General features: G+C 54.6%; 1 protein-coding gene across 1 annotated transcript; it reads right to left on the bottom strand.

Annotated features, from left to right (window-relative positions):
- Positions 1–515: 515 nt before the first annotated feature.
- Positions 516–27181, bottom strand: LOC119089983 (treacle protein). The gene is made up of 8 exons (XM_037212783.1): positions 27026–27181; positions 12871–12957; positions 6792–6877; positions 2785–4300; positions 2020–2414; positions 1311–1797; positions 965–1208; positions 516–523 (listed from the first exon to the last, which is right to left on the bottom strand). The coding sequence occupies exons 1-8, from the start codon at positions 27179–27181 to the stop codon at positions 516–518; spliced, it is 2979 nt and encodes a 992-aa protein (XP_037068678.1).
- Between the last annotated feature and the right edge of the window lie 545 nt (positions 27182–27726).

The raw sequence follows: 27726 nt of genomic DNA, 5'->3' as shown, positions 1-27726 counted from the left end.
CATGCTATCAAAACATCATCCAAACTCTCAGCTGAGCTCAACAAGCCCGGAATCCTCCATACGGCAGACGTCGCTGCGAAAGCCCACAGACCTGCCAGTTTCCGCTCGGTCGTGGCTAGGGCTGGGGCTGGGACTGGGCGCTGTTCTGCACACCGCTCCGGAGACAGGGCGCCCAGGACCTCGTCAATATTGGTCAGCTGGCCTACGGGACAAGCCGTGCACCGGCCGTCAAAGGCTGCAGGGTGGGGGACATCCGCGGACGGCATGCGGCTCGGTGACGTCTGCGGCACGGGTCAGCCACGTTCCAGTCGCCGGCGTTTCGGTCCGTTGAGAAACACTCGCAATCGCCGCCACGGCTAGGCTGGGTATCAGGCACGACGAAAACACTGCGGTGACCCTGCCACGCTGAAGGTGTTCGTTTCGCCCGCGGGTATCAACATACGCAACACGAACAGTGGTATTCAGTTACAGGATGCGGAGACGTCGCAGCGACAAAAACGTTAGCAGCGCTAGCGTTACGCAACTGAAACCGGGTTTTATGGCATGGCCACAGCAAACGTCTGGTGGTAGCGGTTGGTGCGATGACGGCAGGCTTCTCTCGAGTGACGGGCTCAAAAAACAGGTAAGCTTGGAGGCACACACTCCTCCCACCGTCGGTAAACATACAGGGTTATGATCATACAGCATTGGAGGAAATGCCAACGAGCATTTTCGCCCGAATACCCTACCACCACCATCATTTATTGCTTGTTGCTGGCTTCCTCACGCCACATCGACATGCTATGTCAACTTTTGGTGGTTTTGTTGCAATGCCAACCGCCAGCATGGCAGTAAACAGGATTACTTTTCCTTAAAACCACACTATTTTCGCTCTACAATGGACTTCCGAATCCAGGCCTATATTGTAAAGGTAGCAATAAGGCAAAGAGATGCAGGCCCGGAAAAGCCACCATCTGACACTCACCGATGAAGAGGGAGAGGTTACGTTTGGCCGCGAGCCGCTCCTCCTCGCTGTGCGCCGGGCCGCCGGCCGAGCTTGGCTCCTCGACCGCCTCGCTGCCGGCCAGCGTCCGCTCAAACTCCTCGAACGAGTCTGGCCGCGCCTCGCCGCGCAGCAGCGCGTCAATGTCCTGACACTGACCGATGAAGCTGACGCGGTCGGGCGAGCCGCGCTCGCCGGTGCCGTAGCCGGAGTCGCGCTGGCATGGCTGGAACACGAAGTCGGACGCCAGCACGGCGTCACCGAGCGCCGCGGCCGCGGACGAGCCCGGCGACGAGCCGGGCTCGTCGTCGCTGGCGGCGGAGCGCACCATCGACGGCGAGAAGCGGAGGCGGGGGTCGGAGCCGGCGGCGCCGTCGCCGGCCGCCGCCTCGTCGCTGCTCTCCTCCGAACCCACTTCCTGGTGCACGGACGAGCCCGACTCGGAGCTCGAGCTCTCCGTCTCCGTGGACGAGCTGACCGACGTCGACGGGCCGGGCGCAGCGGCGGACGAGCCGGCGGCCCGCTCGCCCACCGGCGGAGAATCAGTGCTGGTGTCTTCGTCGTCGTCCTCGTCGTAGAGGCCCAGCATCTCACGCGCTGTTCTGAAGCGGACCGGACTGACCACCCGCGGCGGCGGCGACTTTGGCTGCTCCTCGATGGCGTCCTCCCACCAGGCGCGCGGCTCCGACAGGTTGCGCCGCACGGGGAACGCCTGAAAGCGCGCCTCGAGCTCGGGTTCGTCCTGTGGCGGCTCGGCGTGCTGTGGCGCAGACTCGTTGAACTTGTTCTCGTCCACGTCCCACCAGACGGACGAGCTGGAGTCGCAGGGACGCGGCACGAACGCCGGCGGCCGATCCGGCGCCGCGCCCGGGAGCGGCTCGCCGCCGAGACGGTCATTAGGCGACGTCAGTTCGCCACCGCTGGTCCGACCGTGGCCGTTCTGCTGCGTGGCGCTCTGTTCTGTGGGGCTGGGCAGTGGGACTTCCTTGTTTTCGTCGCCGCTCTCCGCCCACCACGGTTTCGGTTCGGAATCAAACCTCCTGATCGGGTACAGCGGCGCCGTCCTGCGCTCAGCCGGACTGGCCTCGAACGTCCAGAAGGAGCCCTCCTCCGCCTGCGACGACCTGCCTGAGCTGGGTCCATCACGAGAGCTGAGCGGCGACGCCCTCCTGTCGACCGGCGCCTCCGCCGAGACCTGCGGACGGCTGTCCGATCCCGTACCCCGTGCCGGCCTCCCCAGGTCCTCTTTCGACCTCCTGACGTCGTTGGAGGATCGCTTCTTTCTGAGGCGCCGGTTGACGGACGTGGACGAGGTAAGCGCGGTGTCCGACTCGCTGGAAGAGCTGGAGGACGACGCGCGAGCCACGCTGCGACGCGACGATTCCCTGGAGAGCGCGTGCCGCGAGCCACCGCTCCTGACCGAGAGAAGCTCCTGTCGGCGCGCCGACTCACTGCGAGCCGGGCCGCCGCTCGCTGACGCCCGAGACGGCACTCGGGACGGCGCCCGGTCCTGTCGGCTGGAGCTGTCGCTGCCCGAGGCCCCACCCCGCCTCGAGTGCGGACTTCGGGCGGCCGCGGCGCCGCGTGACTCGTCCGTGCTGCTGCTGCCCGTGGCGCGCGTGCCACTGCCGCTGCTGCTGGAATCGCGCCGCGGCGCGAGGCCAGCGCGCTGCGGCGTGGCTGAGCGACGGGGACGGCGGACGCTGCGGGGCGGCGCCCGGCCGGCCCACGCCGGCCGCGCTCGGGCCGCGGCTCAGACGGCAGCCGCTGGGGCCGCGGGACAGCGGCGCGCGGCCGCCCACCGCCGGCTCGCCGTCGCTCTGCTCGCTGCCCCGCCGACTGCCACCAGAGGAGCTCCGACTCACGGCACGCGCTCCGCGTGCGGAGCTCCTCTGCCCAACCGCCGTCGCCGCCGCTTCGCCACCGTCACCGCACATGTTCATGGCTGACTTGCGGAACTGTTTGTTGCGCGGACGCGGCGGCAGCGGCGAGGACGGCACGGAAGCGCGCCGAGCGTCGGTGGGTGACGCCGGCCGGCTGCCAGCGCCGCCGCCCACCCTGGCCGGTTGCTGGTACGGTTTGGGCGCCGTCACCAGCAACCGGTCCAGGCCCTCCAGTGGCGACTTCGGAATTTTGCCCTGCGAGCTAGCCGCCTGGATCGTCGACACGTAGACCTGCTGCTTTGGTTCTGCCGCCGCCGTCCGCGTCGCGTCCACGTCCGTCGCCTCCTCGCGTTTGGTCCGAGCTCTCTCCAGGTCGGCGGCAGTCTCTGGCGACATGGCGTACACTGCGGTCGGTTTCTCGCGGACGAGGTACTTCTTGTGCGACTCGAAGTCGAAGTCGGCAGGCGGAGGCAGCGACACGTTCGTCTTGGCCGCCATCTTGGCGTAGCCGGGCGAGTAGCCGCTGGTGAGGAAGCGGAGCGGCCGCTGCGCCGGCTGGCCGGCCGCCTCCGGCGCCGCCGCAGGCTCGGCGGCCGCCGCCGGCTTTGGGGACTCCTCCGACTCCTCTGAGCTGGACTCCTCGGAGGACGACACGGAGGACGAGGAGGACGACCGGCGGGCGGGAGCGGCGGGCGGGGGCTTGGTCGGGGCGGACGGGGGCGGGAGGACGGAGCCCACAGGTCTGGATGCCGCCCGGGATATCGGCGAAGTGACCTGAGGCGCGACCGACGCTCGCATCTGCGGCGCCACTGCCGGCCTGGCCTGGGGCGACGTCGGCGACCTGCCTTGAGGCGACAACGGTGACCTGACCTGGGGCGTGACCGGCGGCCTGACCTGACTGGCGGCGGCTGACCTCGTGCCCGCCGCGGACACTCCCGTCAGCAGCGAGGTCGGCCGGCTTGGACGAGACGCGTCCGAGCCGGCCGCTGCCGGTGCCGCCCGCTGTGGCCCATCCGAGGCCTTCTTCTGGTAAGGCTCGCGCTCCGGTTCCCTGCCGATCGCCTTCAGGTACGCTGCGCGCGCCGCCAAGGCCGGCGGCGGGTTCCTGGTCACGCCCAGCCTGCTCCAGCGCTCACTCCCCTCCGTACCGGCGCCGCCACCGGCTCGTCCAGGTCGACTGGCGTTGCCGGCGTCGCCACCGTCGCCACCCCGGCCGGCCGCGGCATTCGGTTTGGCCTCCTCCCTTGCGAGGTCGTGGCGCGAGCCGAAGCGGCTCTGGTAGCCGGAGCCGGAGGAGGCGGCGAGGCGGGAGCCGAAGCGATCGGAGGCGCCGCCCGGGTCGGTCTCGCCGCGAGAGACTCGGGTCGAGTCGGCGCCGGCGGTCCGGGACGGCTCGCTCGACAGGCCGCCGCCGAACCGGTCTCGAGACTGCGACCTGCCCGAGAATCCGGGGCCAGCGCATTAGAGGAGCCCGGACGGAGCACGTGCAAGTACAGGTCAGGGATGCACAGCGGTGGCACGGAGACTTCAGGTCAGGGGTGCACAGCGGCGACGCAGAGACTACAGGTCGGGGTACACAGCGGTGGCACGGAGACTACAGGTCAGGGGTACACAGCGGTGGCACGGAGACTTCAGGTCAGGGGTACGCTGCGGTGGCACGGAGACTTCAGGTCAGGGGTACACAGCAGTGGCACGGAGACTTCAGGTAAGAGATACACAGCTGCGGCACAGAGACTACAGGTCAGGGGTACACAGCGGTGACACAGAGACTACAGGTCAGGGGTACGCTGCGGTGGCACGGAGACTTCAGGTCAGGGGTACACAGCAGTGGCACGGAGACTTCAGGTAAGAGATACACAGCTGCGGCACAGAGACTACAGGTCAGGGGTACACAGCGGTGACACAGAGACTACAGGTCAGGGATCGTCAGCCACGGTGCAGAGACTACAGGTCAGGAGTACACAGCGGCCGCACGGAGACTACAGGTCAGGAGTACACAGCGGCCGCACGGAGACTACAGGTCAGGAGTACACAGCGGCCGCACGGAGACTACAGGTCAGGAGTACGCAGCGGCCGCACGGAGACTACAGGTCAGGGGTACACAGCGGCCGCACGGAGACTACAGGTCAGGAATCTGCATCGACGGCGCAGAGGCCAAACCACGGAGAGCAGTCATTGTTCCTGAGCTGCAGTCAAGGGACCGGGATACCAGAAGCAGCTTAGTGCTGTTTTGTTTGGAATCAAGATACCAGAAGCAGCTTAGTGATATTTTGTTTGGAATCAAGATACCAGAAGCAGCTTAGTGATATTTTGTTTGGAATCAAGATACCAGAAGCAGCTTAGCGCTATTTTGTTAGGCATCGAGATCCCAGAACCTACTAAGTTCCGTCTTATTTGGTATTAATAGATAACTCACTTGACATAACTCGCACGCGGCCATGCAACCGCACAGGACAGAGGTAAAGCAAGAACAGGTCGGCTCCCCCGCCACACCAGCATTCACTGTGGTGATGTAACAGAAGTCCTGGCTGCACTTGAAGACCCGAAAATCGTCCAGTAGCACAATTCTGATCCCAGCACAAAAGTGGGTGTTTGGCGCCGTGGTCATCGAAAACGACAAAAAAAAAGAAAGCGGGGAGAAAAGCACAAGCAGACGTCCCACAACGCGCAGCAGATCGCAGAGGCTCGACTGCACATCTTCAGCAAGTCCTTGCGGCGGTTGGGTCAAGAGCCGGCAACACCAAGAGCACGGATCGCAGGGACTGGCCAGGAGCGACAGGAAATGGCTCCCATATAAAGCATCTGTCTACGACACGCAGTGGGAGACTGATTCCGCATTTTTTGCATCAAGACTTGCTCAGCTATGAGGCCAGTTTTCACTTCGACGAGCAAGTCAGCAGTCAAAACTACCGAGTTTGGTCCATTGAAAAGCCTTGATTGGTCTATTGAATGGTTATTGCCGAAGCCCCGTTACACAGTGCAAGATACACTGCATGGTTTACCACAAGCAGCTGGGGCCTACGCTGCTGTGCACAAGCACGAGCAGCCGGCTCGGTACTTGCCCGACGTGGCCCTTTCAGATTCTCCCTCTGCGGTCGCCTCAGGCCTGAGGTCAATAGGACAAGCCCCAGAGCCTTCAGCCAACTGAAGAAGGTCGCGGGCTTTGCAGTGCGCAGGGCGCGGTGCGACACGGTGCTATATAGACGAGAGTTGCTTGTGCTATAGACCTCAGGACTGAGGTCAACAGCGCAAACCCCAGAGCCCTCAGCCAACTGGAGAAGGTCGCGGAGTTTTAAGTGCGCAGGGCGCGGCGTGAAACACCCCCTACGGGTGTGGAAGCGGCGTCGCGCTGCTGCGTCTGGACCGCAGCGGCGGCCGTACGGAGCATGTGAACTGTAGCCTGTCAGAAGGCGGGTGACAGAAGGCGGAAGGCCCTCTGACGGACATGTCAGAAGGCGGATGGCATCCACCTTCTGACGGACATGTCATATGACGAAGGAAGGGTGCGGCTTGAACGCCGAATAGCGTCCCATCATTGGTGACGCCTGACGGACAGCAAGAATTTATCGGCTCATACAGAGAGCCAGGCCGCGGTAACTCATTATTTCATGAGGTGGTCGAGCTCACCACCACTACTCAGTAATGATTGAACCTCTAAATGCGCGACGCACGTTGCATAAGGAGCACTCCGCTCTGTTTAGCAGCATCCCCAGTTCTAAAAAAGTTGCAGAGTTCTACAACGCACCGCATTGAACAGCGAGAAACCTGCCGCGATATCCTTGCGAAGCGATCGGAAAAAGAACACGGAGAAACGGTATTCTTTTATGGCGCGTCCTCAGCTGCCGCGCGACACATGAAGGCGCGATGACAGAACACAACCCGGGCCGATTATAGCAGGATGGCAGCCCCACCACCATCTGTCACACCTGTTTCTGGCCGCCGACGGGGTCCGGGCCGCGGATGATGACGTCACGCTGGGGTCATATCTCGACCGGAAGCTGGAGCCGTAGCCCTGTAAGACAGCGGGCCGCGGTCGTGAGACGAACGTCACACGCACGCACACACGCACGCACACACACATGCACACACACACACACACACACACACACACACACACACACACACACACACACACACACACACACACACACACACACACACACACACACACACACACACACACACGAGTCGGAGCATTACGTGTCGCGAGCTAGCCTGCGAACGTCATGAGTGGATAATCTACGCGAACGTCTTGTGGATCGGCAGGTCAGTGGTCAGATGCCGCGAAGTCGAGGTGCTAGTGCTGTTTGGTCCAGTGACTATGGCTGAAACGCTCAGATCCTGCAGAATAAACGTTTTGTATCCGCAGTGGCAGGCTGCATGCATAACACATGGCTGAACAGTGTCATGTTCATGTCTCACGATCCAAACTCATTCCATTCATGCATCTCATTCCATTCCATTCATGGAGGTCCACAGCCAGCGTCACGCGTGCTTAAGGAAGCATGGCATCTTTGTCGGTCGGAGAAGTTCCGGACACTTGAAACCCCCTTTAAAGGTCCTTTTCATGAGGATAAGCTTCCGTCTGTTGTCTAAGTCAGTTCGCTTGGTCACATCCCACGAAACTATAGGCTCAAGACGGTACAGGTACTAGTTTTTGAGAATGTTAATGGCTGTACCATCGGCGCGTAGGGATCCTAGGGCATATCATCCACATGCATTTGAGGGTTTGACTGTCTGTAAAAAGATGCATCTTCCAGTTAGAGCCAACAGAGCTCATCGTAGCCGAGGACATAAGAGATTCTACGGAATCTCTCGCTGTTCCTCAGCACCGAGGACGGCCTTCCAGCCGTTAGAGTTGGCCGGGGCCAGCCTTCCAGCCGTTAGAGTTGGCCGAGGTCAGCCTTCAAGCCGCTCGCCCCGACCGATGTCGGCCCTCCAGCCGTTTGAGTTTTGACCGAGGCCTGTCTTCCAGCCGTTCGCCCCGACCGAGGCCGGCTCTCCAGCCGTTCGCGCCGACCAAGGCCGGCCCTCCAGCCGTTTGAGTTTTGACCGACCCCGGTCTTCCATCCGTTCAAGTCGACCAAGGCCGGCCTTCCAGCCGTTCGCGTCGACCAAGGCCGGCCCTCAGCCGTTCGCGCCGACCGAGGCCGGCCGTGTCTCGCTCTCCGCTGCGGCGCTCAAACGAACGTGAGGGCGACACGGAGCCGGCAGCGGCCGGCGCCGCTCGAACACCGGAGCCGGCGCTGCCGACGCCCGGCCGCCGGGTATTTTCGGCGCCGTCCGCGCCGCGGCCCGCATAGCTGACGGGCCCGCCGCCGTGCCCGGCGCCGGAAGCCGGACGCGGCCGCGAGGCCGGTGGCGGCGCGCGCCCCCGCCCGCGTACGACCGCTGCCGTAACGCGCCGCCGGATCCGTGCTAGGATGGCCTCGCGACGGACGCTTGGTTGCTCAGCTGTGCATGTGTTCTTTGGAACCAGCCAAAGTCCAGACAAACAATGATTCAAGGTTTGGGGCACCACGTGAACAGGCTTGGAGCCCGGGTATATAAAGGGCATATTTATATCAGGAATTTAGGCTAAAATAGCCATGCACGTTGACCTCATTGTAAGCGAGTCGGCAGCTACAAATCTCCGTCGCCCGGGGACCCATCTGTTTACGAACTATGAACCCAGTAGCCAGCAGCATTAGCCGCTGGTGACATATGAACCGACATTGGTGGATGGATCGGATGCCCACCGCCGCCGGCTGAGCTGTTCTGCAGGGGAGCAGGGATTAGTCCGGCGGCCCGTCGTCAGCTCGTGACTGGCGAGGTGCGGTCCAGCGGCCCGATGACGGCTCGTTTGAACGCCGCACAGTCGCCGTCAGTGTGACGCCAACACGTGGACCGCCCGCCGCTGATCGATAAGCCCCGGCCTGCCGTCATCAGGGGGAGGGGCGAGACGGAGACTGCCAGCTTCGTTATTGGCAGCTGAGGGCGGATGTGGGGCGGCCGACCGACTGCTGTGCGTACGCCGCCGGCGCGCGCGCCTGCTATGGCGGATCATTGGTCATGCTGCGACGGACTGCGAGAAAACGACGGAGTGTCCGGGTGATGAAATAGCCTAAAGACGTAAATGATGCATCGATAATCCGTGTTTTGTCGCGATAATATTGCTACCGTATGCTAAGCATGGCCCTCGCAGACGGAAAAGAGAGCACGCGAATACACCCATCTATCGTCTTCTCGAGGCAGCCAGAGGGAACCATGGGAACGGGATCCTTGAAACAACCGACACGACTCCGAAACAACCGGGACTTGAAACGACCGAGACTAAAGCAGCCAAACATCTACTGCCACAATCTGAGGGTCTGGACAAGTCCAGTGACCATTAGTACCCTGAGGGATCAAAACACCTAAAATTTCCGACAGACTCCTGTAATAACACGGACCCACAAAAACACGAGCAGCAATGAACTAACAACGCGACAATGGACTGAGAGGCTCGGGGAATCAAGGGGTTTCGATGCGCGTTAACACGCGCCCGGGTGGTGGGTTGAATATCCCTCGCTCGGGTGGGGGTCTATTTGACCCCCGGAATCTAAAAAGAGAGAGCTAGAAACACTTAATTTAAAAGTGGGCTGGCCTGTATGTAAACTCGCTTGTGTCAAAATTCAAGGTTGATGGATCATGACAATGGGGTTGACACGCGCCCGGGTGGCCGGCTGGATACCCTTCGCTCGGGTTGGGGGTGTATTTGACACCCCTGAGATCTCAAAAACTAAGAGTGCTAGAAACACCAAATTTACAGGGTATATTGACCCGTACGGGGACGCACTTAGATCAAAGTTTTAGGTTCCTAGATGATGACCTTAGGATCAAATAAAGCCGAACAAAGTCAAATTCCAGGTTGGTCTCAGAAGTGCCCCTAAAACCTAGATAACTGTTTTAAAGCAAAAGGTCACATGCTCACTTAAGGTCAGTGACCCTGTTTCGCCTCTTGAAGGTCATGGTGCCCAAAATCGTACAAGGCTGCTCTGAGTTTGAATTTGAATAACAATAATCATTCGAACAAGCGACAAAGATTACGCTAGGTAGTATGTTTCTAAGAACTAAACGTTGACCTGGGTCATTTTAGGTCAATGACCTATTCTGACCTCTCAGAAGTTCATGAAAGACACATAATGCGGTTCCTGCTATCAGTTAATTCGAAATGAGCACCAGAAACAACCCCATACAGCAAGCCCTAGATTCATAAAACAGGTTGGTTTTGACCTTAGTGTAGCCTTCATAGCTGACCTTAGGTCAATGTACTTTGCTCATTCAACTGTTGTGTTGCTTGATAAAACGTCTCAGAGATGTATGGCTTCGTCTTACACTCCGTTGTTGGATCAGATTGAAGGATTCCCTAGAAATTGCCTTCGCTGAAACCACGGCCTGACTTTGACCTGACATAGGTCAGAGACCTTACAAGGAAAATCTAAGTATTTGATGCCAAAGGATCCGCTATTTAATTTACTACAGCCATGCCAAATTTGGCGCGGCTACGCTGCACCGTTCGGAAACCATTCTGGAAAAACCATCGGGGGGTCAAATTGACTCCCCACCCCCACCCGAGCGCGAATTGAATAAAATCAAACAAGGTCAAACTCCAGATTGGTGTTCAAAATGCCCCCATGCCTCCTCATGCAACCGCCTTGAACCTAGATACCTGTTATAAGCAAAAGAACACTAGTGTTCATTTAGGGTTAGTGACCTTGTTGGACCTTTAGAAGGTCATGGTAATCCAAGGTTCCACGAGACTGTTTTAATTTTTGCATTTGAATCAACGTCAAGGATTACGCTAAGGGGAATGTTCCTCGTCTTTCGCCATCTTGGGTCAGCGACCTACCATGGCCTTAAAAAAATCATGAAATACGTCTGTTGCGATCCCCGTTATCAACAATTTCGAAATGATTACCAGAAACTATTCCATGCAGAGGCTGTCTAGTAAAAAAAAAAATCAGGTTGGCTTGGACCTCAGTCTGGCCTTCATGCCTTGCCCTATGTTATTGCAATTCATTGTGATATTAAATTAAAATGTTTTATTGCCTAAGAAACTACTTGCCAGATGTATGGCTTCGGCTTGATTTGCCACATTGCTTGCCACGGCTTGATCCTTTGCCACATCAGAGTGAACGATTTCATAGAAATGGCTTTCGTAAACAGCCAAGGGCTGACTTTGACCTGCCATAAATCAGCAACCTTACAGGTGGCAGCTAAGTACCTATTTTCATACCAAAATATCTGCAGCTCAATTGCTCACAGTTATGCGGGGTTTAGTACGGCTACACCGCACGGGGGTATGCGGGGTTTGAAAAATCTTCGGGGGTCATTTCACCTCCACCCAAGCGCGTGCTGAATGTCCCAAGCCATTTACATGGCTTCACAATGGGCCAAAGCGCACTGGTAATGGCATAAGGAAAACGCCCGATGCAATGCAGTCATCAGGTAATGAGGTTTTTTTGGGAGGGGGGAGGGAGCGCGGCCACTGGCACCCCACGCTTATCCTCCTACTAGCCAGGCGATAACATTTATAAATGCTATTGGTCCAGACCGTTAGCCCGTTTTTAAACTATCGATGGCTGCGCCTGAGACAATCTTTAACCTGCATGGCTTGACAACTGCAGGAGGTGGTAAAACGCTCTGAAAATCATAATGCCCCCATACTCATTCCAACCGGGATCAAACCATTCGAAGACCACGATGCTCCCACAGCTATCTCAATCAGGACCGCGTGACCAGCTACCTCAACACGACGGTGTCTCATCTGAACCGTTCCCGGGACTCCGCAGACGCTCAGGACCACGGTGTCTCATCTGAACCGTTCCCGGGACTCCGCAGACGCTCAGGACCACGGTGTCTCATCTGAACCGTTCCCGGGACTCCGCAGACGCTCAGGACCACGGTGTCTCATCTGAAACATTTCCGGGACTCCGCAGACGCTCAGGACCACTTGGTAGTGTGGGAGCTCCTTGGAATCAATATCATGGCGCTTCCGTAGTCTGGAGAAAACGTTCTGGAGGCGTAACCCAGCGGCACTGGGTGCAGGATCCAGAGCAGACGCATGACTTAAACTGACTTTCATAGAACGTCAGCTGGCATTTCGCCAACGAGATGGACCCAGCTTCGGGTGGCCGTGCCGCAGTCTCGTGGGACGGGGCGGACCCCGGCTCGGGTGGCCGAGGCACGGCCTCGTGGGACGGGGTGGATCCAGGTTCGGGTGGCCGAGGCACGGCCTCGTGGGATGGAGTCGATCTCGGCTCGGGTGGCCGAGGTACGGCCTCGTGGGACGGGGTGGATCCAGGCTCAGGTGGCCGTGCCGCAGTCTCGTGGGATGGGGTCGATCTCGGCTCGGGTGGCCGTGCCGCAGCTCCGAAGGACGGGGTGGATCCAGGCTCGGGTGGCCGTGCCGCAGCCTCGTGGGACGGGGCGGACCCCGGCTCGGGTGGCCGAGGCGCAGCCTCGTGGGGCGGGGTTGAGTTGCATTGACTGGATTGAGGATTGAGTGGATTGAGTGGACACAAATGAATTGAGTTGATGTCCCACGAAAAGTGAGCCATATCATGCGTGGGTACATGGTGTCGTGATCGCGAAGTTACGCACTACGGCAATCCCCTCAGCGGTCCGGCTTCATCAGCAGTACTATCGGTGTTGGGACATTATATTTTGAGTCCACGTGGACGGGTGTGTAATCGTCAGCAACATGCTCGAGTCAAAGGAGCCATCTTTCATAATCAGAAGAGGTTTTACCCATCTATATACCCAAAGAAAGCGCGTCATTAGCAACCAATGTCATTGGTATGGAGTGGATAATATTTGTCGCGTTTCAAAAAAGCCGCTGTGTAAAAACCAGTTGGAGCTACCTTAACTTAGAAACAGCCCAACAGGCTGATCTAAACATTTGGACACGTTTAAAACATTTCATGCAGAAAACTCCACGAGAAAGCCAACCACTGCCTGGCAGCCAGGCGGCCCGAGACGAACCGTTCCCAGCGCCGTTCTGGTGCCACTGGAGGAGCCGCCATAGCTTCTGGCGGAGGGGGATGTGTAGCTCGAGGGTGTGGCCGTGCTCTGGAACAGAAACAGGCCCATCAGAGACGGCATGATCAGGTGTGCAGACCGCTGACGTCCGGCGTTCTTGAGCGGCATCCTCGAGCGTTTATCGGCGGCGTCGCCTCTTTCCCGAATCGGCGCCGCGCGCGCCGGTGGCCGGGCCGGGCCGAGCCGGGCGCGCGGCCAGCGGTGACGTCACCACTGGGCGGCCGGTCGGCGGCGCACGTGTCAGCGGCAGTGGCACCCTTCTGTCCCAAAATACCCGGCCACTCCGCCGTCCCGCGTTCCCCGCCTGACCCGGCTCGTGCAGGGCCACTCCTGGCAGCGTGTGGGCCGCCGCAGACATCAAATAGACGGTCCCTTGGATGGTACAGTACACGACAGGAGCATGATGCCACTGCGCCGCCTGTGACGCACACGGTGTTTAACTGATACCTTGGCACGCCATTGAACGGCGCAGGCCGTTGAGACAACCGATTGATGCGCGCCATCCATTGTTTTTGCAATTTTGAAGCGGAAACGCTGGGTGGGGCTCTCACCCCTTCACGCATTCCACTGGCAAATGCTGATTCAGGAGGCAGCATGCCGCTTGTATTGGCTAAACCCGAATTGCACTGGCAGATATCTATTTTTATCAGGCAAACGGGGTAAGTGGTGAGAAATTGGGCTCGTCAACCCTTACATCCAACGTCCTGGCCGGGTGAGGCCAGCTTGAGGCTCGCTTTCAACATTCTTATACAAGAACGAAGCGATATAAATTCACTGGTTTCTAAGTTTTGACCACGTGAAAGAATTTACCAAGCTTCATATTCCCTAGGATATTGAGTGAATATATGCAGAGAATACTGGCCATGGTCCCAGATACTGGAGCAATACAAATCCAACCAGCGCATTACAATTTAGCCCCTTGGCTACGGTTTCCCGTTCCCCTTATCTCTGAGCATGCCGGTGACTGTTGTGATGTGACAAGCCCTTAGTCATTGGAAGCCGCAAGCGAACTTCACCTTCTCAGACGCCAGCTGGTCGGCGTAATGGTTGCACGTCACCGGTATCGCCACACAGTAAATAATGTGCATCTTTCGACCAAAAAGTGCATCCATAACATGCATCGAAGCATTACCTAGGGTGATGCTTTGAATGCATGCAAATTTGTCAGACCACTCACTGTCCATCCAGCTCACCAGCTGGCTACATGACTGACCAGACCAACGAACAAGCTGACCATCTGAACGCTGAACCAGACCACGACCTGGTCAGTTTCCGGACCGGAGTTTTGCAGCCAGACGGCGCGCGTCTCAAGGTGCGCCCCAGCCGGTCGGGGCTGCCCCACAGCTGCCCGCGCCGCGCGGCTGGCCGGCCGGCGCCCGCGCCGACCGCCCGCGCCAACCGCCGCCGGTTCCCGACGCCTCCAGAGTGCTGGCGTCGACGGCGACGACGCCTCATCTGCACCGACGCGGCCGGAAAACCCAAATATTTGCCGCGTGACGCCGTGTCACTGCCGCCGCCGCCGCCGACTCATGCGCGAGACAAATGAGCAGGCAGGTGCGTCAGCGGGGCAGCGCGGCAGGACCGCTGCAAGCACGCGGGCTGCGGCGCCGACCGCAGGCCCAGGCGCGGTCACTGACCTCCGCATGTCCGAAGCAATCGGTCAGCCATCGGTCACGACGCGGCGCACTGCCCGACCATCTATCGGCGCCGCCCTTAAAGCGGGCAGATGCCGGCCGGGCCGCGCTTCCGGCGGGGCGGCAGGTCGGACGGCCGGCGCGCAGACACGTGCGCGTCCACAGGTGACGAACAAAACCCTGCTCACTCGCTGTCAATGATCGTACGCTTGGGGAACAGGCAAAAGACGTCCCTGTTTCGTGGATGGCAGACATACTCCCGCCATGCGCGCGCAGCAAATGCGGTCGTTCCATCTTTGTTGATCAGATCTTCTTTCGCTCGCTCTCAACTGGCAGCCACATGTCCACCTGTTTCACAGAGGTTGGCCGGGCACACCTGATCTCAGCCGTAGCGTGTTCACAGAGGGCAGTCAGTCACTCCTCCGCGCACAGATCATGATCAGACGGCTTGTCCCCCACCCCCCTCCCCCAGTCCAATTATATTTCAGACATGCTTCTCCTCACACAAGAGCTTTTGCATCTAATGGTACCGGGGGTGCGTGCCCCCCCCCCCGCCCCTAACTGAATTAATGGTATGTTTTAACGTGTACGTGATTAAACGTTGACGGTCAAAAGTTACGGGTAGGCATGTTAACGTCAAAATATTGATGTTTCGCTGTCGTCGTAAAATGTAACGTAAAGTCTTAAAATAGCGGCACGCTTAGTTGTTTGACGATATACATGAAAATGAGCGCTTGCGCCGCACTAAGCTCGGCTTTTAGAAAATGTTTTTGGCTGTTGCTTCCCGTGCTCTCCCCCCCCCCCCCAGCCCTCTCCCGTTGCGAAATATTGGTCTCACATCCTTCCGTTTACAGATGGTCACAGGATCATCACTGGCAACAATTAGACGCGACCGTGTTCACCAATGATGATCGGAAGCATTGCTGCGCACAGGCGCACAGACATTAAACGTATGTCTCTCTTCAAGGAAGCGGTGCAATTCAGAAAACATTCCTTTTAAAAACGATGACAAGATGCTCCTACGTCCACGGACAGTGATCCCTTCGTTCACAGGCCGTAAGTAGGTCTACATCAGTTCGCAGGCTACGATTAGGTGTCCGTCCGTTCACAGACCATGATCAGACGTTTCTCCGTCCACAGATCACAATCGAAGTTCCTCCATTCACAGACTGTGATTATGTGTCCATCCGTTCACAGGTCGTGATCAGGTGACGCTCTGTTTGCATACCGTTTTCAGACGTCCCTCCGTTCACAGACCATGATTATGTGTCCACCCGTGCACAGACCGTGATAAGACGTCCATCCGTTCACAGATTGCGACCAGCCATTGAATCACTCACAGACCGTGATCAGGCATCCATCCGTTCACAGATCGCGATCAGGCATCGAATCACTCACAGACCGTGATCAGGCGTCATTTTGCTTACAGACCGTCGTGAGAACTCCCTCCATGCACAGATCGTGATCAGACGACTTTGCGTTAGAATATCGAGATCGGGAATCTTTTCACTTAAAGACTGGACGAAAGCCACTGCATTCGCAGAATGGCCGAAAGCCACTCCATTCGCAGAAAAAGATAGGACACTCTCAGTTTTGCAGACCGTACTGGCATACTCCTCCGCTCGCTGCTGATAATCATAAGTTCAATCATGTACATATGGCACTCAGATGTCAGTCCATTTCACAAACCGTGATTAAACGAGGCTGGCTTTCGACATAATTTGGCGCACATGCAGAAGTCAGTCATTGCCCCACCCACAGGCCGTGATTAGAAATGCCTCCTTACATTGAGTTTCGATGTTTAGACCTCTGTGAAGTGTCTTGAAGTGTTCAGAAGTTACTTCATCCACAGAGGAAAATCCGACGTCTCTCTCGTTTAAGTTAAGTTCAAACTTTTTGAATCATTGATTTTCTGGGATCAGAGCTTGGTCTAAGCAGCGTATATTGGTTGAGTCTCTCCATCCACCATCCGATCGTAAAATTCCAGATAACCGGTGAGATTTTGTGGCAAGGTTGAACACGCCAAAATCCTCGGCACGATTTGTCCTGCCCTCTGACCTAACCTTGTGCATGGCCACTGCTGTCGGACGCAGACCATCCCAGCCAGGGACAAATAGCGAACACTTCAAGCACGTCGAGAAGCCCACACTGCTACAGGTGGGAGACCGGAGTACATGCGCTCCAACCGGGCTATCGGGGCGGAGCTCTGGCACAGATGTTGATTCAACGTCACTGCATTCATAAAAAGAGCAGAGGCCGCCCCACACCTTTTCGTTCGCATGGAGTCATAAGACACGCCTTCATTTACTAGTAACAACACCACAACATCCCCCCGTTTACAGCCGGTGATGGAACGTCCCCCCATTCACAGGCAGAGCAAGTAAGCGGAGGTGTAGGTTCACGGCATCAGTTGAGGTGTTAAGCAAAGTGAATGCTAAACCTACCACCAAAATACAGCGTGAAATGACTTTCTCCCCGAATGTCATCCACTTTGCTCACAAAGATGCAGGCTGAGCAGGCTGAGCTGCTCCCCTCCCCCTCCCCCCCCCCCCCCACACACACTGAAAAGGAATCGGTATCCCTGAGGGTGGCACCGGGCCTCCCTTTATCACAAACGCTCTTCAGGTAGTCTTTATTAGATGAAAAGGTCGCGTGAAATCAGCATAGCAGCAGTTATAGTTAGTTGCACGCAGTGCTATGACTTTCCATCGGTACAGGAAAAAGGGAGGGATTGCGTGTGCCCCACCCACTTTTTATGAATGCTTAACATTAGCCCAATGACGATGCATGACAAACTCTGTCTCTAAACGGGCTAGTCATTCCATCTTTAGGACGTTCCAACGACCATGAAGTCGTCTTTAAGTCACCGCACGCTTGTCATTTTTTTTTGTGCTCACATTTTGTGCTCACTGACAGCAGTTCAGATTAAGAGCAGCCTGAAGAGTAACCGGTGAATGTTCAATGAGTGTGGTCCTCTCCTGCGTGGTAATGAGGTTATACCATAGCGAGAAATATCAATCAATCGTTGCGAAATATAATTCGTTGTGATATTTGCACATCGATATCCAGTAATTAATAAAGATAAATTGGCTCTGTTAGCAACCTGCCTCGTCGGCATGTCTGAAACATGGCTAAAATAATAAAGATACATCGCTCATTCCACTAGGGATATCTATTGATTTCGACTAATCAAAAAGCATAGCCGGTTGAGTGGAACATGCACGGAGACGGGAGAGCGGTTGGTCATGGTGCGGCATGGTTGCACCACATGCACCAGCCTTAGTCAGCTAGCTGCCCAGCTGCCACTCTTCGACTGACATTCCGATATCATGGCAAACCGTGCGTGCGCAAAGGGCTGTCTTCCCTTTGAGCAAGTGGCATGACGTTTTCCCCACACCCTATATCTCCGGTGGCCAATAAATGCCCGTTTCAATTATAACGCACGTCGGACGTCAGAGATTTGAACGGCAAAAGGCGTCTGCATAAATAAACACGTGGAGGTGAAGCTTTTCATAGGTGGCGTGCACTTACAGCCAAAGACAACATGACAGCAAATTGTATGCAATTACTTCAAAATGACATCAACCATCCATAATCACCCCATTCGACCGCCAACGGAAGAACGCCCAAGAGACAAATGGCTGGTAAACATACGCTTCAAACGACACGTGGGCAAAGAAAACCCAGAGGACTACTGCGGAAGAGGACCTGAGCAACCTCTGATGACATAAGAGGCCAACAACCACCGGCGGACGACGGTCCAAACAACTGCGAAGGGAGGGGTGTCTGAACCATGCCTAACGGTAGGTTCAAGCTGCCGCCGCCGGGCGGAGGACCCAGCCGCCCGCAGGGGGCGCCCATCGGCAGCTGGTGCCCGCTCGTCCCCACTCACGTATCGGCTCCTGTAGGAGGCCATGGCTGGCGGGCGGCGCGCGCTGGCCGCTGGTCACTGGTGCCCAGCCTCGGACACGACGCACAGGTGGCCGGCCGCCGCCGTCGCCGTCGTCGGCCCCTGCCGCTAAAAGTAGCCCCGCGTCGCGCCGCCGCCGCGTGCTGGCACCGTACGCCATTCCGGTCGGCGGCGGCCGCGAACAGAGATGGAGGAGAGAGCGCGTCACTGACACGGCCCGCCGGGCGCCGGCCAGCGCTGCACGCCGGCAAGAGGGACACGTGTAGTGTCCACCCACCCCGGCCAAAGTCGCCGTCAACTAACGCGGCTAATGCTCTGTGAGATGTCATCAGCTTTTCTGTGTTTGTCATGGCGTTTGCATGAGGACTGCCGCTGGGGATCATTAGCGTAGATCACGTTTCCCGACTGGTTGAAAAGTCATCATATAAATCTCTACCTGTGACGCTCTCTTGAAGTCTTCGACTGCGAATGTTTAAGCATGAGCCTTGCTTAGCTACGGGCAGGTACCCACCAACTGCCGTGTTATGATCCCGATCGAGGCACGCGTGGGCACGCTGCCAGCCGCCGAGCCGCCGGCGGGGTGGCGCCGCCGCACGCGGCCGGGGAGGAGCCTTCTCTTCAGCCGGCCGCGCTCACTAACGGCAGAAGACACGGTGCCGAGAGGCTTCCGCGGGCAAGCAGCTGGAGTATGGTGCTGACAGACAGGGGTATTTCGGATGGCGGAGTAGGGTAAGACTACTGTGACCACATCATGCGTCATATTTTCAAAGTGAGATGCTGTTTTCGTTTGTAGCCAGTAAAGGGGCTAGACGAAGCACACCACCGTGTGACTTTTGGCGACTAGAATTTTAGTCGCTGAAGTCCAAATCTGCGATTGGATTTCAAGGGCTGAGTCTTTATCCTCAAACACTGTTTTTTCTCTCCCTTTTTCATACGCCGACGCAATAGAATAGCATGTGATGGTTGCGTTTGGTCAACGCAATTACCACAAAATCCGTTGAATATTGTACTTGAAGTTCCAACACTGGACAGAAGCGTGGTCACAGTCACGCCTGTGATATTTTCGTCGTCAATTTCTGTTTAACTAACATTTTGCATTGTCACTGAACAAAAACAGTTCAATATATTCAAAATTCCCAGGGTCGCAACCATCTCAATTTCAATGGTGGTACACCCATGCGCAAAAATGCAAAGCAATACGTGAAGGTGCGTGTACCGCAAAAGTCAACCATAACGGTACCAAACGACTATCCAGCAGTTTAGGCAATGTATGTAGCACCGCCAAATCCTTAACCACATGTATATTCACAGGCATCAGTCAAGGGCGAACGAACTTAAGACCTTAAGTGGCGCAAACGAGACGGAAATAACTCAGTGTCTTGAGCTGAACATGTACGGTGAATACATTACTCAAGACGCAACCGGAAACATTTATGCATCAGTCATCTCTATTTTTTATATGAGATTATCAGTCATCTCTGTTATATATCAGTCATCTCTTTCATACGAGATCCTATTACTGGTCGTCGGTTGCATCAGTAATAGGATCTCAATCAGCTTTGTGTTGTGTGTGTGTGTGTGTGTGTGTGTGTGTGTGTGTGTGTGTGTGTGTGTGTGTGTGTGTGTGTGTGTGTGTGTGTGTGTGTGTGTGTGTGTGTGTGTGTGTGTGTGTGTGTGTGTGTGTGTGTGTGTGTGTGTGTGTGTGTGTGTGTGTGTGTGTGTGTGTGTGTGTGTGTGTGAGTGTGTGTGTGTGTGTGTGTGTGTGTGTGTGTGTGTGTGTGGGTGTGTGTGTGTGTGTGTGTGTGTGTGTGTGTGTGTGTGTGTGCGTGTGTGTGTGTGTGTGTCTATTTTGCGTATGGTGTGTGCGTTGGTGTCATGTATGTATGACGTCTGTATGCAACTGCAGTTTGCGCCATGGAAGTTGTGGGAAAAATGTAAGAACACAGGTGAAAAGTTTGTGGTAAGCGGCAGCTCCAGCCTGAAATATCTATTTACAAAAGGCACAGTACATGTTTATTGCTTAGTAGAAGCACCGTTTAGTACCTATTTGCTTCCACGTGTTGCATTTCGTTTCCTACATATTCCGGGAACGTTATTTGTTGTCGCACTGCAGCCGGGTGAACCTGGATCCAGATATGCGGCACCGTCCCCCAAGGCCACCGCTATGTGGATCGCAAGAGATGCGCTCCAGTTGCGTCCGCACACCTGATCTTGAGAATAGAAACCAGCCTGTTGGTGAGGTGGCACACTGACACATCGCTCCTGCGTGGTTTAGGGTGGAAAGGACCTAAACGTGTGGTGAGCATATCGAGAGCACATAACCCTACATCTCAGTGATGTCATCCGTTTCATCCGTTTGTATTTCATATCCGTCGATGACAAAGTCATTTTCCTGGGTAGCACCTTGTACCTCATTGGAGGATCTTACCGCCCAGTCCGCTCCTAGAGAGTGTTCTGGTCCTCTCATGTGTGACCTAATCACAAAAAGGTCGCACCAAATCGCGGGAAAACCGCAAAGATATTGATATTTTGAGGGCAAAGAAAGAAGGAGAGTAATAAAACTGGCTGCAAATCCGAGGAAAACCCGCTGTTCCAATACGGCACTCCGAGCACGCGGTGACATAGCCACGGTACGTGGGTCATGCCTGCCTCTCCCAGGCTAAGAAGTTTACACTAAATTCTGGAAGATTTCATCGGATTTAATCCTGTAACGTCCCCAGAATCTAGTGGTCCGCTTTTCGCCCACATTTGCTTGAGTCCGCAGACATTTGGCATCCCCTGAGGAAAACTCTGACTACGTGCCTGCGAGAACATCGCAAACCCTTAGCTTCGAAGAAGTGATATACTTTATCTATTTGGCCTTAGGGGAAGAGCGATGACATCACTGGAAAGTGGAGTGCCACACAGCTCAAATCAGTAGAGTGGTCGCAAATACGTCGTTTCAAAGAAGGGCGGTGGCACTTGATGAACTAATGACACGCGGCCAAGGGAGACACTTCATGAGTGTAACACTGGGATTTCGTGCCCTTTTTGCGCACACAATGCCTGTGGGCATAGAATTTGTCTAAGGAACATTAGGCCCGAGCTTAGTCATATCTGTGTCATGTTACAGTCGTGATAACGAAAACTAGGCGGAAGCACCCACCTCAAAGGTACACGAATGCATCTCACGCACCAACAGACAATGCACCGCCACAACATGCCGGCGGTGGGTGGGGACACATCGATATTTCTCGAGGCGTTTTTCTACGCAACTCTCATATAGATTAAAAGCTGAATTTTACAAAATTGGAGGATTTGATCGCCGTTGTCCTCCTCCCCCCCCCCCCCCCCCTCCACACCCCACTGCGTCCCCGGACGAAAGCCCCCACACAGCATTTTATATCAAGACAGGGACGTAACCAAGAGGGGCAAGTGAAGCGGAGCCCCCTTCAAGCCAAGAGGTTTACGCTAAGTATTGGGCGATTTCGCAGGAATTGTCCAAATTTGCAGGATTACGGAGTCACCTTGCTATTGTTCCTGCCCGCCGAGGCACATTCCAGCAACGTGCCTTTTTTCTTAGTGCAGTAATTAGCGTAACAAGCCAATCAGCTAGACTACGAATACGGTAGAATGGTGGCCATAGATCGCTAACCGGGCGTGACATGGACAGTCATCACAGGATGCTACGGATACATTCGAGTAAAGCAGATAAGAATCCCTAACGGACGCGAATGGAACCAGCCAACCATGCCATTACTCCGTGCCGCATGGCACGTTTGCATTGCGGTACAGCATGCTTGCCCATCCCTACGCAGAAGTGCGTGACATGCGCATGTGCATCCCATTTAAGAATTACGCATGGGGTTGTCATTGAGTAAATAATGTTGGAATAGCATCTGCTCCACCATTCGTCGCACACAAGGATATCATGATACATATATAGCTAAACACCGTTGAAGACAGCAGCATCTGCGTCACCCTTTGTTGGGCCAAGGATACAAATATGGTTAAACACAATTCAATACAACAGTTATGCTATCAAATACATAAAAAATATGACCACAACCGCATGGTTTGTGTACGAATCTCATTTGCATCAGTTCACGTTCATGGCGAATGTGTTTATATTTGGTGCCGTGTCACGTAAGTGCTGCGTATGGTTCGCGGCATAAATCCTTATTCTGGCAGAGCGCAGTCTCTGTGCTACATGCTGCGAATATTACCGTGATAAACGCCGAGGCTTCAATTTGATCCACAATGTGAAATTTCTTGCACCGACTGGACGCCTGACTTCATCCACGGAAAACAAGCCAGCAGTCCATACCAACGGCGGAAAAGCTCAGAGCAGAGGTACCATTGTTATGCTTGGTTCCGAAGTATTTACTGCACATCAAAGTGTTATTAATTTTTATCAAGCTTGGGATAGTGAGCCACACAACTATTTCTCGTCCTATTCGACAGCTTGTGAGACGGTAAAGTTTGTAAAACATCGAGCAACGGGTACCCGAAGCATCAAGATAGACTGCAAGGCTAAAAAGGTCCGCGGTCTAAAAAACCGCCTGAGGGACAAAGTGGCTGGGAGTGGCAAGGGCCTATATATATATATATATATATATATATATATATATATATATATATATATATATATATATATATCCACTGCCGGGTTAGTCACGTGATTACCACGTCTGCACACGGCCCTAAAAGGCCTTGGAATATGAACAAACACACATATGCATTTGAACGTTGCGGTGGGGTGACAATGGTTAAAGCGGCAAGCAAAGCTGGTTGGGGCAGACAACACAGTTGAAAAACCGGGGTCAGTAGTTGTAAGGATAAGTCTAATGTCTTGATGTATTACCGTTACGAATATGTAAGCCGAGCCAGAGCGGCCCATTACAGCTATGTGGGCCAGTTATGACTTTTTGATATTTTTATGCCCATAGATATGAACCACAGGGAATGATCTTGAAAATGCCTTTTGAGTTCCAATCCATACAAACATGGAACTAAGGTCCCTTTCAGACGCATTTTGAACGATTTCTTAACCATGGATCAACAATAGATGGTTGATCAGTGTGTGTGCATAGTCACCTATGTTGTCATAGGCGATAGGGTTGCTGTAATGTATAAGCATTGTGAATTTTATGGTACGCTCATTTTGGCTTGTTGACGCAATTGGTCATTTCAGAATTGTGGCGGCCTTACCTGAAGTTTGAAGTGTTACTGAAACGCTTGATGCTGATACTTGATATTCTAGCTACTTGTGATGCAATATAAAGTTGCAAGTTAACCTTATAATTACGCGTACATGTTTTATTTTGATAGTAGTGAGGACCAGACCGTGTCTTGCAGGATCAGACCGTGTCTTGCTGCGTACGCCAAGTGGCTTTGGTCCGCTGAAATACATTGTTAAGTCAAACGGTCAAATATTCAGCCCTATCAGACTTCTGTCCATACTTCATCAAAAAAGAGGTACCGTGCTGATGAGCATTTAGCTCCATTTGGTAATCAGCCTTGCAAACCAAGAGGGACCAAAGACCAAGGTGAAGATCACACCATACTGGGACCGGAATAATTTTTACATGACCTTGGTTGTTTTTCCATTGTCTACCATCAGCCGATGGTATGTAGAGGGAGAAACAAAACAATGACATCGGTCCTGATAATCAGTTTACCGGCTGGGGGTGAAACTCTACCATTTAACTGCTTAAGGAGACCGGTAATTAATGGTGATTGTCGCCACTGAACGTTAATTTGCACACTTAAAAATTTAAATCGAATCTAAAACTTGTCACTGGCTGCGAGTGGACTACGGAGTGAATCATATAGCCTATGCTAAATGATAACAGACTCTGAAATTGAGCGATAAAACGACCCAGTCCTACGGCCCACCACAGCAAAGCACTTTTGGCGTGCTTTGCTCTCGTGAAAATTGCATTGTGGTTGCATTTTTTGTAAATATCCTTTTGGTGACTACTAATGCCATTAAGTGCTTTGACTACACAAAGCCTCACAATAACATTTGTGTTACATATGTGTGTTGATCAGATGCACCTTCCAATGCTGGTGATAACAAATTATGTTTCACCAGCATAGCACGATTAGAATAGTTTCCTATCATCAGATGTGGCAATATTTACCTTTTGACATGGAACGCCCATAAACAAATTAATAACATCACAAGCCCTTAACTCGAGAGGTGGAATGCCACCATGGGGAAAGTTGGTTCATAAGAGCTACGGCGTAGCCCGAAATGTGGTCCTTCATCGAAAAATCTCAAGAGCTTTGGTTTGCCGTTGATTACGAGGACCAGACCACTCTCGAAATCAATGCTGTTCTGTCATACCATTATTGCATGACAGTTGTAAAATCCCACAGCTCGCACAAAATGCAACAGCATTTATTACAGCCGTGGTAAATTTTGCAGGCAGCATATGTAAAAATTGTGTAATATATTGCTTTTGAAAACTTCATGGAGCTGCAAGACTGCAATAATAAAGTCATTTGAATAGCGTACTGGTCAAGGTAATTCGGGCCGGGCTGAGCTGGGCTGGGTATTCTGTTAATTACATTTTCCGCTGCCAAAAACTACTCCGGTCTGTTAACTTATCCGTGATAATTTTTTTCGCATGCCTTTCTTTGAGCTGAAACATCTGCAGAGTTCCAATTTAGTTGACGTTTGGATGGTGTTGGTGACGATGAGCTCAGTGGCATTTCTCTGCTGCTTAGTTAAAATGGGGAACCTGTTATGTTTCCAATGCATGCATATTGCTACAAAAACATGCATGCAACGCATTTTCTTGCAAGAATAAAATCTTTTCACCAAGCAGCATTAAAGAGAATGCTTACATTCGAATATATTGAAGCAAGCATCAGCCGTGATGAAATAAGCCCACTTATAGCCGTTGGTATACTTTTCAGTGGAAGACTGTAATATACAAAAATCTTTATTTGGCAAATATGCTCGTCAATACGTTACTTTCTGATGAATCGTCATGTGACTATGACACCATCTACTTGTCGTTCTTCAATTTCCCGAGAGATGACAGCACGGGGTGGAAGCGATCGCTGAGCCAAATATTATGTACTCGTGTTGTGGCCCTTTACTTCGTCGTGTTCTTACATATTTATGCGCGAGCTTACGATGTCACTTTCGATTCGTAATCGAATGGAGGGCCTGTACCGTAAGGGCCTGCATCGAATGCAATCGCTTGTAATCGAATTCATTCGACTGCAGGCATTGTTTCCGTAACAACTAGGAAGAATACACCGCTTCTTGCATCATGTAGAACAAGACACCATTTGTGCTGAATTGATCCGATTCTCCCATCCTCTTCCTTGCTACATTCTGCATCCTAGCGACGCCCCGCTTGCCCGGGGCAGGCGGCATGCGTCAGCCACGAGTGAGCCGAGAAACCCCTGGGGGGGGGGGGGGGGGGGGACACCGACCAGGCGCCCGGCGCACACTCCGCAGAGGAGTCCTGGCGCGGGCTGAAGCTTGACTGGCCCCCAGGCGCATATAGTCCCGCTCCCCCTCTCCCCGTTATCCAGTCTCCTTTATCCCGTAGCTCTGAAATGAACATAACTGATCGAAAGGGCTTTCATCGAAATAACCTAACTACAGTGTTGGAATATTGCGTAGCTCGCACAACATTGGTACAAGCCAACTGACGGCTCGACAACTACGTTGCCTCTTGACCTCAAATGCCGCATAGGCAGCGGAATAGTCGGATTTGAATGACATTATTGTGGCGTAATGGATGTCTGTGTAACCTTCAAATAGTCTCAAGATCTTCGCCGCGTGTAGCTAAAAACTAGAGAGGTTTAGGTCTTAAGAAGGGCGGGCCTGTGAACTGCGCCGAATGATCTTCAAGATGTCGATTTCAGTTCACAACCTCATACAAATGTGGGCACTCCTATTAATACATAATTTGTCCGTGCTGAAGTCCACAATGCCTGCTGAGTTCAAACATGCGTGTCTGAAATAGTTCCGCCCGCCGTACCTGGCATGCCACCCAGAGCACCGGCATAATGCCTTTGCCTGTTCATATCCTCGGGCTATTAAGTGCCGGGTGCAGACGTTGTAACCACGTGGCCTTCCCGCCGGCTGGGAGGTCGTATTGGCAAGGCGATGGCAACATGCGGCTGGCCTGTCCCGCCGCGGGGTGTCAGTAGCAGTTTTATATCGATATTGCAGACGTCCGAAAAATGCAGTCACTGAATGATGCATTAAGCGGACGCTGCCAATCATGCGCTTCCAATGCATGTTGAATTAAAGTCCGATTCACAGTTTAAGGCACGCTGGAGGCCGAAATGTACCAGACCAGAATCATGGCTATTTCAGCTGCAGCCTATTTATGCAAGTACGTATGACTCGCACAAAGTGACCAATCACTTGCCCGAGTGCCTTTATTTTGCACCTTTAAAGTTGCGATGACGGCTAGCAAGGCTATTTAATTGTCATATGTTAGTATTATCGTAAGTCCTTTCTTGGCACCGGTGGTTTGTCTCTCTCCCCCGGTTAGCACGTCACGGTGAGGCCCTGCGTTGGCAGCAGCGCCACACTCACCTTCTGTTCAGCCTGCTCCTTGGCCGACGGCTTCTGACGGCCCTTCGGGACCGCGCCCGGGGCCGGCTTCACTTCGGCTTCTTTCCGTCGCGCGTCGCCTCCGCTGCGACGCCCGACCGTCGCACGGGCGATCCTGCTGCCGCCCGGCGGCGACATGCAGCCCCGCTGTCCCGGCCGCGCCGCGCGGCCCGCCTCCGCTGCCGGCCGCCGGCACTGCGCCCCCGAGCACCGCCCGGGGCACTGAGGGCCGCCGGGCTTCCAGCGCGCTCGGCCGGCTCCAGCGGCTCTAACCGGGCCGGCCGCGAGGTCCTCAAACAGCTGGTTTGGCAGGGCGCGGAGACGGCCAGCTGCGGTCCGGTTTGAGAGCCCTGCCCGGGTGTTGCCGGAGGCATGAGGCGTCCGGACTCCCCGTGGCAGCTGCAGCCGGGCTTGGACCGACGCCCACTCGCCACACGGGAGCGGCCGCACTGAGGCGCGGTTGCATATCCTGGGGCACTCGACGCGTGCATGAAGGCTAATGACGGACGTAGGAATGTCTTCAAAAGTCAGTGGACCAAGGCGTGGGTAGTTACCCTTCCCGGTATCCCGGTGCTATTCACTTCCAAATGGTTGATGTCAGGGTCTCACGGAAAGAAGAGAGTCTACGTTCACTTAGTTGTCCTCCTGTTTGTTGCCATCACCTAAATCGCAGGAACGCTACG

The sequence above is a fragment of the Pollicipes pollicipes genome, unplaced genomic scaffold (genome assembly GCF_011947565.3).
Source record: "Pollicipes pollicipes isolate AB1234 unplaced genomic scaffold, Ppol_2.1 Scaffold_3087;HRSCAF=3621_pilon_pilon_pilon, whole genome shotgun sequence".
Lineage (NCBI taxonomy): Eukaryota > Metazoa > Arthropoda > Thecostraca > Pollicipedomorpha > Pollicipedidae > Pollicipes > Pollicipes pollicipes.
This window is presented reverse-complemented; position numbering and strand designations above follow the sequence as displayed.